The sequence below is a fragment of the Phalacrocorax aristotelis genome, chromosome 2 (assembly GCF_949628215.1).
Source record: "Phalacrocorax aristotelis chromosome 2, bGulAri2.1, whole genome shotgun sequence".
Taxonomy (NCBI): Eukaryota; Metazoa; Chordata; class Aves; order Suliformes; family Phalacrocoracidae; genus Phalacrocorax; species Phalacrocorax aristotelis.
Window position 1 is genome coordinate 150,673,267 of NC_134277.1, and position 12,245 is coordinate 150,685,511.

General features: G+C 34.8%; 1 protein-coding gene across 1 annotated transcript in view; it reads right to left on the reverse strand.

Moving 5' to 3' along the window:
- CSMD3 (CUB and Sushi multiple domains 3) overlaps positions 1-12,245 on the reverse strand; it is a 614,053-nt gene that overhangs the window by 495,537 nt on the left and 106,271 nt on the right. Inside the window, exon 5 of the mRNA XM_075085810.1 lies at positions 6,347-6,554. Coding sequence (XP_074941911.1) covers positions 6,347-6,554 — 208 coding nt within the window. The remainder of the gene's footprint in view (positions 1-6,346; positions 6,555-12,245) is intronic.

Sequence of the window (12,245 nt, forward strand, 5' to 3'; positions counted from 1 at the left end):
ACCTGCCTAGTGGATGAGGGAAAGGCTGGGGATGTTGTCTACCTGGACTTCAGTGAAGTCTTTGACACTGTCTCCCACAGCATCCTCGTAGAGAAGCTGGCGGCTCATGGCTTAGACAGGTGTACTCTTTGCTGGGCAAAAAACTGGCTGGATGGCAAAGCCCAGAGAGTTGTGGTGGAAAGAGCTAAATCCAGCTGGAGGCCTGTTAGGAGTGGTGTTCATCATGGCTCAGTACTGGGGCCTGTCTTTTTTAACATCTTTATCAATGATCCGGGTGAGTGGATCAAGTGCACCCTCAGCAAGTTTACAGATGACATGAAGTCAGGCAGGAGTGTTGATCTGCTTGAGGGTAGGAAGGCTTTGCAGAGGGTTCTGGACAGATTGGATTGATGGGCCTTGATCAAGTTTATGTGGTTAAGAAGGCCAAGTGCTGGGTCCTGCATTAGCATCACAGCAGCCCCATGCAACGCTACAGGCTTGGGGAAGAGTGGCTGGAAAGCTGCTCACTAGAGGAGGGTCTGGGGGTGCTGGTCAACAGCTCACTGAACATGAGCCAGCAGCATGCTCAGGTGGCCAAGAAGGCCAACGGCATCCTGGCTTGTATCAGGAATAGTGTGGCCAGCAGGAGTAGGGCAGTGATCGTGCCCCTGTACTCGGCACTGGTGAGGCCGCACTTCGAATATTGTGTTCAATTTTGTGCCCCTCACTACAAGAAGGACATTGAGGTGCTGGAGCATTTCCAGAGAAGGGCAGTGAAGCTGGTGAAGGGTCTGGAGAGCAGGTCTTATGAGGAGAGGTTGAGAGAACTGGGACTGTTTGGCCTGGAGAAGAGGAGGCTGAGGGGAGACCTTATTGCTCTCTACAACTACCTGAAAGGAGGTTGTAGCGAGGTGGGTGTTGGTCTCTTCTCCCAAGTTACCAGTGATAGAATGAAAGGAAATGGCCTTAAGCTGCATCAGGGGAGGTTTAGATTGGCTATTAGGAAAAATTTCTTTACTGACAGAGTGGTCAGACGTCGTAAGAGGCTGCCCATAGAGGTGGTGGAGTCCCCATGCCTGGAGTTGTTCAAAAAACATGTAGACGTGGCACTTCAGGGCATGGTTTAGGAGGCCTGGTGGTGTTGGGTTGACTGTTGGACTTGATGATCCTAGACGTATTTTCCAACCTTCATGATTCTCATTCTATGTTACTAAATGGCTTCACAAAACTCTTACAGGGAAATTATGATTCCCATAAAGTTGTAATGAAAAAAGTGTGGTCATTACATCGTCCTTAGTTGTGCTATACAGAAGTATAAACAAGGTCATAACATAAAAAAATGAATGGAAACACATGATAACCACTGAAAAGTTCATCAGTAATGTTCTTAGGTCAAGGAAACACCCAAATTGATGAGAAACAAATAACTACTTACTTGGAATAAAATCTGACTGGCAATCCAAAGACCCACATGTTTGTATTCCTATTCTTTCTCATCCATACTGTCTGCAAGGGAGTCTCAATCTAACAGGCTATTTTGAAGTTGTTTATTATAAAGATCAAAATAGTTTTAAGTAACTTTATAAAACCTTTCAATACTGGGTGTTTTTTGATTCTATCTTATTTAAGGGAAAGATTTTTTCAGAAAATGTCATGTCATTCTCTGAAGAATATTAAAAATGATTGCAAAAAGAGTCTTTCTGTTGGGAAAAAATGTGCAAAATCACTGTTGCAAGGGAGAAATTAATTTTGTTAGGCATTATTTTCTAACAGCTGTCTATTTTATCATGACTGATATGATGCACAAAATAATATCAAACAATAACGTATTTAAATATATTTCAGAACAGAAATATAAGGTTTCACCAATGTAAATTTAATTCAGTATGTATCATTTTACTTTGTATCTAGCTTTTTACAGGAAAAAAATATAATTTGGCTAAAATCAGAAACAAAGTGATGGTCTAGACAATACAGTACTTCAGTTATTATAGAAAATTCACAGCCTCTTTTACATTTTAGGAAAATTAAATACAAAACATTTTGAAATACCCAGGAAGACATCAGTAAGAGAGAAGTAAGGTGAGTTATTTTGTTTTAAAAGGGGCAATTACATCTTATTTCAATCACATCATATTTCAAATTTATATTTGATAAAAGAGTACTTAAGTGTCCTACTATTTTGTATGAATGTGCCAGTGGTAGGTCAAATGTTGCAACACTACACAAAGATTTTCTTAGAAGTTGCCATGGTTTCACCCCAGCTGGCAACCAAGTACCACACAGTCACTCGCTCACTCCCTGCCAGTGGGATGGGGGACAGAATCAGAAGGGTAAAAGTGAAAAAACTTGTGGGTTGAGATAAAGACAGTTTAATAAGTAAAGCAAAAGCCATACATGCAAGCAAAGCAAAACAAGGAATTAATTTACTGCTTCCTTTCGGCAGGCATGTGTTCAGCCATTTCCAGGAAAGCAGGGCTCCATCACACATAATTACTTAGGAAGACAAATGGCATAAATCCAAATGTCCCCCTCTTCTTTCTTCTTCCCCCAACTTTATAAGCTGAGCATGATGTCATATGGTATGGAATATCCCTTTGGTCAGCTGGGGTCAGCTGTCCCAGTTGTGTCCCCTCCCAGCTTCTTGTACACCCCAGCCTCCTTGCTGGTGGGGTGGTGTGAGAAGCAGAAAAGGCCTTGACTGTCTGTGAGCCCTGCTCAGCAATAATTAAAACATCCATGTATTATGGACAGTGTTTTCCAAAGCGTAGTCCCATAATAGCTACTCTGAAGAATATTAACTCTATCCCAGCCAAAACCAGCACAGAAATACACTCTTACCCAGAGAGAACAGAGCTGAAAACTTTGTGTTTTTTTTTTTTTTTTTTTGTCATGGTAGAAGAGAAGTAAATTTTCCCTACAACATTTGAAACACTGCTACACTCTCAAACACCTTCACACTAATGCACACCCTCATGTTAAAAATAATAAAAAATTTGCATAATTATGTATTAGTTGAAATGAAATGGTGATCCTTATTCAGACTTCAGCAGTACTTCTCCAAATTGAGAGTTCTAAGCACGTACTATATCACAACCATTATTTTCTATCACCTTCCAGTCTATCCACCAAAAATATATTGGTTAATTCAAAACTAGTCATCATTTTAAGTTCAAGTAGTGTAACAACTTTGCTGATTTTTTTTTTTTTTTGTAACATTCAAGTTCTCCAAACATGTAGGAGGAAAACCTGTTTTTCAACAAGAGCTAAAATAAGATGGTAATCTGGACTAGAAGACACAGATTTAACGTCTCTGCCTAGGACAGTGTGAAATATATACTTTCCATCCTCACCGCTTTCATCAGGAGACTACTTTAACCACATCTTTCAGAAGTATTCTGGGAAGGGGGTTCTACACTTTGTCTATACAATTTAACTAGAACCTTTAAAATTTTCTTAACAATTTAGCCTAGCATACGTGCTGGAATCCAGGACACCCATGTCAATGCTAAAGAATCTTGCCAGTTTTCTGTTCAGTCCATTAAAAGTGACCAGCAGCAAAATAAGAGACTGAAACATTACAACCAATGTATCCTCGGGGAAAGAATTAGAAAACTTTTACGTGTTCAGATACTCACAGAATATTTCACTGAAAACTTCCATATGCTGGATAAATTATCCCACAATGACATTGCTACTTCTTTCACCAATGAATGTCTCAAATATTGATTTTTCACTTTGGCAAAAAGGAGCATTTCAGCATAACTAATTCATTTTCATTTTTTGTTTTGGGGAAAATAGTTTCCTCAAACTAATAATTTTCTCTCAGTTTGACTTCCAAAATGAAGAAAACACCTCCATTCAATTAAAGTCACCAAACATCAGAATCAGCCCTTGACATCAGACAACAAAAACACTGAAGGTCCTCTATGCAATTTTTTCCACTACTTGAATGAAATTTGTCTACTGAGATTTTTTTCAAGAAAAGACTTGGCATAACTGAAATATTATAATTACTGACTGGAAGGCTACAGAAAGTTAGTACTTCATGAAGAATTCCAAGTTTTGTCTTGTGGATAACCCCAGACTATCTACTTGATGTATATTCTAGCTCATTGTTTTACTTCGAACGAAAAAGTAAGGATTTTTTGTAACACAACAGATGTGCAGAAGAAAAGGTTGAGGTTTTTCTAAATCAATAGGTGTAATAGTCACATAAAGAAACAAAATGCCTAAGAAAGTATTTTATAATACCACTTGCTATCCAGATCAACTGATATGTTTTTAGTAAATTTACAAATTATGTACTATATGTTTTCCAGAATGAAAGATCAGGAGACTGGTTTTAACTTTAGCAGTATACTTTTATGTAGATTTTATGAACTAAGATATCTTGAAATAAACCTCAAGCTATAGTCTAAGGGGATACATAGTATACCACTGTAAATCTAATTAACAAATTGTTGTTAATTAAGCTTTCCAAATCTATTTTTCCTAACATATGGGGGGGGATACTTTTGCATAATTGAATGTATCAGTCTAATTTAGGGACAAGCTAAAAAAAAAATATCCTCTCAATCTGCTTCTCTACATAAGAAATGATTAAATTAGCACTGTAATTTTTTATGTTTTGTAAACAGATAATATGAGAATTTCCATATATAAAGTAATATTATTATATCATTTAAATATAACCAAAGCCTTTTGCACAAAAAAAAATTAAATCATTGTTTGGAGCTCATGACTGAATACATAAAACACATTCAAGAGTAACCGAATGCACATTTAGCTATTCAGGTGATTCATATTGTCTGTATGTCATCAGCATTACCTCACTAATAATTATAAATTATTATTTAAAAATTATTTTAGCTGACAGCTAGTTCAAAAGATTTCAGTTTAGCAGCTTGAAAAACTCAATGGCAATTAAGTAATATTCTAATATAGGTAATTAACTATGTAGGTGGCAGTATGAATTAGCTCAAATTATTAAAAACTATTTGCTAAAGCTGATACTTAGTGTATAGGTTTCAACTATACCCTGAAGTAGTAAAGAATATTATTTACAATCATCACATGTAGAAACTGATACTGGTGTTTTCAATACTATGTAATGATCTAATTTTTTATATTTTCTTATTATAAAATTAAAAATAATGTCGTTTATTTGGTCTATGCTGTATTTTGTGGTTTTTTGTATTGATAATAATAAAAAAAGACCCTCCTGACTTCAGTGTGGCTATCAACCACCTGTTGATCACTTGTTGTTCAAATGCCTCTGTCTGTTGTGCAGAACCCCCATAATACTTTATGAACCAGTTAAGAGCTTAAGATTTTATTGGAGACCATCACTGTTATTTATGGGTTTTTATGCGTCCTCTTTTTTGTGAACTAATAGTACATTTAAACCAATATAACAAACACAAGGCTTTGTCATATTCATAGGTTTCTTGAGTAGTGTGATGCTATGTTACCATAAAACTACCAGGCCAGAAAAACACAGAATGTATAATTTATTTTTTCTACTTAGCTGAACCTGATCTTGAAAGAGGTTGTTTACTATTTTATTTCTTCTACTTGTTTTACACAATGCATCTACACTGAGATCAAGAATTGCAGAAGCCAGCCTACCAAAAACATTGTGACTACTGCTGAGTCAACAAACAAACAAACAAACAGAAATCCTCTCTAAAAGTAGTGTATTTGGGAAAAAAAAAAAGAACAAACATCCCCCTCCCCCCCAAAAAAAAAAAAAAAACACAAACCAACCCAAACACGAAAACAAAAAGTTCTGTGGTTACTCATCTTAGGGCATTGTATCTCACAGATAAGGATGGAAATTTCTAGGTGAGTGTAACACAAGCCATACCCCCAGGACATCATATACTGAGGCTATGTATATGGTTCACTGTACAGAAATTCTTCCAGAAAGAATCTGTGATCAAAAGGTGTGACCAATGCCACTTCCCCCAGCTCTGTGCTGAAAGGACTCCATGCCATTCACTTTCTGACATTATAAAACTCCCTGAAGCATCCACTAATCCTTATCAGTACAGCAGTTCATTCCTTTGTATTTCTAAATGTATAAATTTTTAATACAATAATGGTAAGAATGGTTAGACCTACAGACAATGAGGTGAATGGGCCTACAGTGCCTTTCAATCTCAATGGTACCTCCTTAGAATATATTTGGAAATTATTTTATAGCTGCAATTAGAACATCAACATTTATGCCATAGTAACAACCATTACTGGTTTGTTTTGTCTTGTTTTCAGCAAGACTATTCACAAAAGTAAGAATAGTTATTTTTGCATATCTCATAATCTTTTTTTTTTTACCTCATTAAAATTGCAATAGTTGACTTACCATATTGTAGGTGGTTCAGAGCCTTCTACTTCCAAATAATCATATTTTTCTTCCATTTGGAAATCTGTAAATATAAGCGAGATAGTATCCCCAGGCTCTGCCACAATTGTCCATGTGCAATCTGCATTATTATGATATTCATTAGGAAAGTTGGGGCTTGAGATGATACCACTGGATCCTCTCATAGTTCCTCCACATGCATCCTCAGCTGTTAAAAAAAAAAAAAAAGTACATGTCATTAAAACCACACCTTAGAAATGTATACTTTTTTGTTGAGAATAGAATTTTATTAACTTTTAGGTGAACAGTTGTTTAAAGTTTTTTAACATGTTAGACTTGGAATGCTGCTACAAACTTAAGGTGTTAACAAGTAATTGATTCAGATTTCAATTATTTATGAAATACTATATTAGTACCAGCACTTATTTTTACATTCTATTTATTATTTTGTTTAGCATTGTTTCACTCACTTTGTAATAGCATGCAAAAATGCCATTAATTCCTCTTTGCTTTAACCAAAAATGTTTTCATAAAGAAAGCTGAGTTTAATCCCTACCATGTGCAGTCTGACGCATGATGTGCACCTGTCAGATTATGCTGAGAAAAAAAGCATGGGAATACTATCCATCTTATGCTAATTGTTTTATTATATTTTATTTTAGAGAACATCTAATGATATTCGAGTTTGTTCTCCAATAATCTTCTTCCAATTTTCAAACAGCTGATCTGTTTTTAAACCAAAGCCATTCAAGGGTTATCTCCTAAATGCCAGATGCAAGACACTTTCACAATTAAGATGTTTACATCAGAGTCATTTTAATGGGTGTAAGCTTTAACAGATCAAGTATTTCAAACATGACCATAGGAATTAATTTTTCATGAAATATGAATAATCATTAAATTATCACAACCAGTCATTCATTGGTTGTGAATACACCAATAAGTCCCTAAAATGGAAGAAGGTTCAGAGGAGATGGACAAGGGTGATGTGCCCCTAAAATTCAGGGAATAATGCAGGGTGTGACTGAGCACAGCTGTTGCAAAGAATCTGACTTTCATCTCAACACAAAGAGGACTAGAGGGTGGCCTTTGTTTTGGATAAACATCTATCAACAATTGAGTGGATTAGCTGGTGGCAGAAATATTTCTCCCTGAGTACATTAAGAGCATGAATGTCCCCCCTGAGTTAGCAGGACAGGCACTGGGGGAGTGAATATTTGGCTCAGCCCAACACAGAGTATAAAAACTAGACAACTAACAAAAGCTCGAAGAGAGTAATGGGCTTGAACTGGCTTCAATCCACATATTCCTTCTAGAGATGCAGGATGCCCAGTGTTGTGATGCTGAGCATAATATAGATAGCTGTAATGGGAATCATACTGGTATTGTGATAAAACTTTGTATTTCGTATCACTGCTAAATTAGAAGTCCTCTGTAACATCAACTATCTTTAAATAAGTAAATCTGATATTAAACATTACATCCTCCATATGCGTCATATCTGAAAGAACCTGGTCAGTATTTGACTTTGACACAATAATGCTCTATTTTCTAACATACAAACTTATGCTGAATAAACTAGGTAAATATTGGAGATCTACAATATCAGTTCTAACACCAACAGTACCATTTCTATGAGAAAACTTCTGAAATAGTGGTTCACAGATTTCATTTGGTAAGGTAAGAGAATGTGACTGATGTTGTGTATCTTCTATCGTAACAGTGCATGTATGCCTAATAACTCAAAATTTGTTTCTGAGGCTCTGATGTTAAAATTTCTTCTGTGAGCTAAAAAAATTGATTGTGAATGTAGCGCTATTACTTTCAGAAATGGAAATATCTTTCAAATAACTTATACAGAAATACCATTTTACTAGATGGAAATACCATATTGCATTACTTATTCAGTTTATTATCCAAATGTTTGAAGCATACCTGAACGGCAATTCTTGTTTCTGCCTAATTAAAGAGCTAACATGAATAAAACTTACCCTAAAGCCTGAAAAACCAGTCAATATTACTGAAAAATTAATGACAAAGACAAAAAATTTTTTGGAGTATAGCATCATAGAACAGAGGATTTAAAGGATTCTGACACACATAATGACTCACCTCTAAGAGAAAGAAAAATTTTGATGACTGTAAGAAACCTCTTAATTACAGTGGTTTAGAAGTTTAAAATGCCAGGGTTTGTCTCTTTAAAACTCTGCTAAATTATTAAATGACCAGATAGGTTTTTACTTTAGTTTTTCTATCTTGGGTTTAACCTTACTAATTAGTCAGTGCATTTAGCACCCACTATATACAACAAAACTGAGGAACCTCATCACATCACAGGTTCAGATCCTTTACTGTGAAAGGAATAAAAAAATAAAATAAAGGTAATAATGAAGTTTTGCTTTCATGCATTAAGGACAATCAGGAGAATAATTTTTAGTTGTTACTTCACAGAAGTAAAATGTCCATTAAAACAATGGGTAACATACTGGTTCAATGATTTTGAAGGATCTGTATATAGATTTTTAATTATTGATTGAAATATATTTTTTCAAGTACTGATTTGAAAAGTCCTTACAGGTAAATTTTCATAGCTAAATTACTGAAGCTTATGCAAACTGGAAAGACAAATATTAGCATGTGAAATAGCTTTTCAGCTCATGTAACAAGTTAAAAGCAGAAAACTAGGAGTATCATGCAAGAATAAAGACTTAGGAAAAGCTTCTTCTCAGACTCAGAAATAGAAGAGCTTTTGAAAAATACTGTACTACAGAACTCAGCTTTTTGCTTTTCACAGATGAATTATAGAGAAACCTACCCTACTTCCTAGCAATATAAAACCCTGTTCACTAAAAATGTTGCTATACTGTATCAATACTTAAAAGAATAGAGTGACTATGTTCAAGAACACAAGCTGTGTCAATGAGCATGTCTGCTATTTCTGAGCCAGATCTGTTTAGAGATTTTTGCCAAAATGTAATTTTTGCTACCATCAGCAAAATGGCGTAGACAAATAATCATTATAATTTTTGTTCTGATTCAATTAGCAAATTTCCTATAAATAAAATTAATGCTAACTATATATAAGTGCTGTAAATATAACCACACACAAGGTATCATCTTAGCATCTGTAATGCAAGCATTAGCCAAATAAATAACAGAATTACTGTGTCGTGTTCCTATATTCCTCCATCTACAATACCATTTACTTGTGATTTATTTGGTTCCAGTCTTGCAGTCAGTTCCTCATAAGTAAAAGCTCACATCTGGGAGAAGGCAAACAAACATTAATCCCCATGAAAATGTTTAATGCCTTAAGTTGTGAAGCCACTGGAAAAAAGAGTTGATGTTCAAGTAAATTGGCAAACACTGAGTTCTACCACTGGCTTCATAGCGCATAAGACCCTGATGAATAAAAGGAAAAGTAATATTTGTTTCTGTGTAGTCCACTTTTAGCGGTCTATAGGGTTTATGTGGCAAGGTTTTGGTAATGTGAGAACCTGCTGGAAGCTTCCCCTATGTCTGACAGAGGCAATGCCAGCCAGCACCAAAACTGACTCGCCGCTGGCCAAGGCAGAGCCCATCAGTGACGGTGGTAGCACCTCTGGGATAACATATTTAAGAAAGGGGAAGAGAATTTTCTGTTTCACTTCCTTTCTACAACTTTCTGAATTACCTCTGTCAAACCACTGAGATAGGAATCCTCAAAGATACTGAAATACCTAACACTACGATCACTGCAATCAAAATGTAATACCTAAACAGCACTTAAGCACCTAAATGCCTTGGAAGAATTGTGTATCCATCCTGTTCTTTTAATTAATGTGGAGAGAAACATTCACAGGAACGGTGAGAAGAGAATACTTTGGTTAAGACTTGACGGATTCTGACATTATTCCATTACAAATACATATCTAACATTGAAGACATTTTAAAAAAAAATCTACTTTTAAAATTCCTGCCCCATATTTTCAAATTAAATTTATTTTGTCACGTACTGGGAAAATTTATCTAACCTAAAAACTTGCAAATGTGATATGAAGGCATAAATGCAAAGAATATGCATGCTGCCAAGATGTCATTTTTCCAAACATACTTCTCTGATCTTAACCATATGCTGAAAGGGGAAAATTTTTTAAAAGTGATATGCAAGTGGGGACTTGGCTTAGAAAAGCTTTTCAAGGTAATATGAATTCAAATTAAGATCTATATTTGAATAAGCATAAGGGCTCTTATGCAGAGGGATTATCACTGATATTGTGATGTGAATGATGATTGTAAGTGTACAAAGGTTTTGAGGGTTTGGGGCTTTGTTTTGCTTTTTGTGGACATTCACTGGTTTATATTTATATACATAGATACATGTGGCTTTTTTCTTTTTTTTATTTTTAATTAATGCTAAATACCCATTTAAAAATGTGAAATGAGTATACATTTAAATAATCTATGGTGAAAAATAATTTAATAAAATAATATAGTTTATTTTCTACCCGTCTTCCTCGTTTGCTGTTCACTGTTCCTTTTTCATAATAAATTTTGAAAATATATTTCTCTAGTTAGTCTTATTTAAAATTAATTTTTTGCTTATCCTTGTAGGTTTCAGTGATATTCACAATAATGTTACATAAATATTGAGCTATAATTTTCTAGAAGATAGGTGGTCAAAGACAGGCAATGTTATCAGTGATTTATAAATAATGCAAATTCATGGATGAAACTTTAATTTGGCACACAATGTATCACATCATCTTACCTATCTAGATATTTATAATGTACCAACCAGTTAAACTTAAGTTCATAACTCATCACAGCGTAATAAACATGTTATCCATTCTTGAAAATAATGTGAGAAAACAAAGAGTATAGCAACTTTCCCAGTTTAAACAATGATCTTTACAATAGTCAATAAAAGTTCTAAGCAAGCTGAGCCACTTTTGAATAAACCCATCAAGAAAAGCTGAGATGGCCTGCAGTAATCCCTCTGTACCTTGATTTCAGCTACACAGACTCTATGAAATTCATGGCATATTATTCATAGAGTAGTTCAGGTACAACCCCAGACATACTGTTGTCTGCTCTTTCAAATTTTAGTCAGTCTTATTTCAGACAAATTAGCTGAGCAATCTAAAAGAGTCAGCACTCTATCACTCCCTTTTAAGCATTTTATAGTGATATTAATTATTGCTCTCAATATACACATTCTTTCATCTGAAGGTCATGAAAGATCTTTACATTAGAAAGCACTCCATTCTTTGAGAAAATCCAGTGCTCTTCAAAAGAATTTAATATAGGCAAACACATAACACTAACTACTGCTTCCATTAGCGTAGTGAAAATATTTACCTGTTTCTGCATAGCAAACACATGAACATGTGTGAGTCTACACAAACTCTAACCACCTACAGAATTTTATTTGAGGCTCAACTGCTGCTTTAAATATTGGTGTCTAACTGTTAAGATTTCTGATGGGCAACTGAAGAAAGCAGGGACCCTGAAAAATGTAATTCTCTATGAACCCATATTTATCATAGATTAAATTCACCACTTACATGCATAAAATAATTATGCAGAAAGTGAAGCATAATTCTAAGTATTTTCTTATGTTTCTAAATGAAAGGTATTGCTTTTTATGTCCTTCTGAAACATCTCATGGTTATTTGATGCAATAAAGTAGAACAGAAATGGAAATTAATTATGCAGACAATACTTGATATTTTTCCAAAACCACAACCCTTCAGCTGTAATCTCAATTCTGACAGAAAAAAAATGTTTTGTTATTAAATTCTACTAGTGTTTTCTCAATAAAAATTTTTAATCAATTACCTTCACGTTCAAAGTAAAGGGTAAGAAAATGATATTGTATTATCTAAGCAGTAACTTAGCATGAGAAGGCAAATAAAAA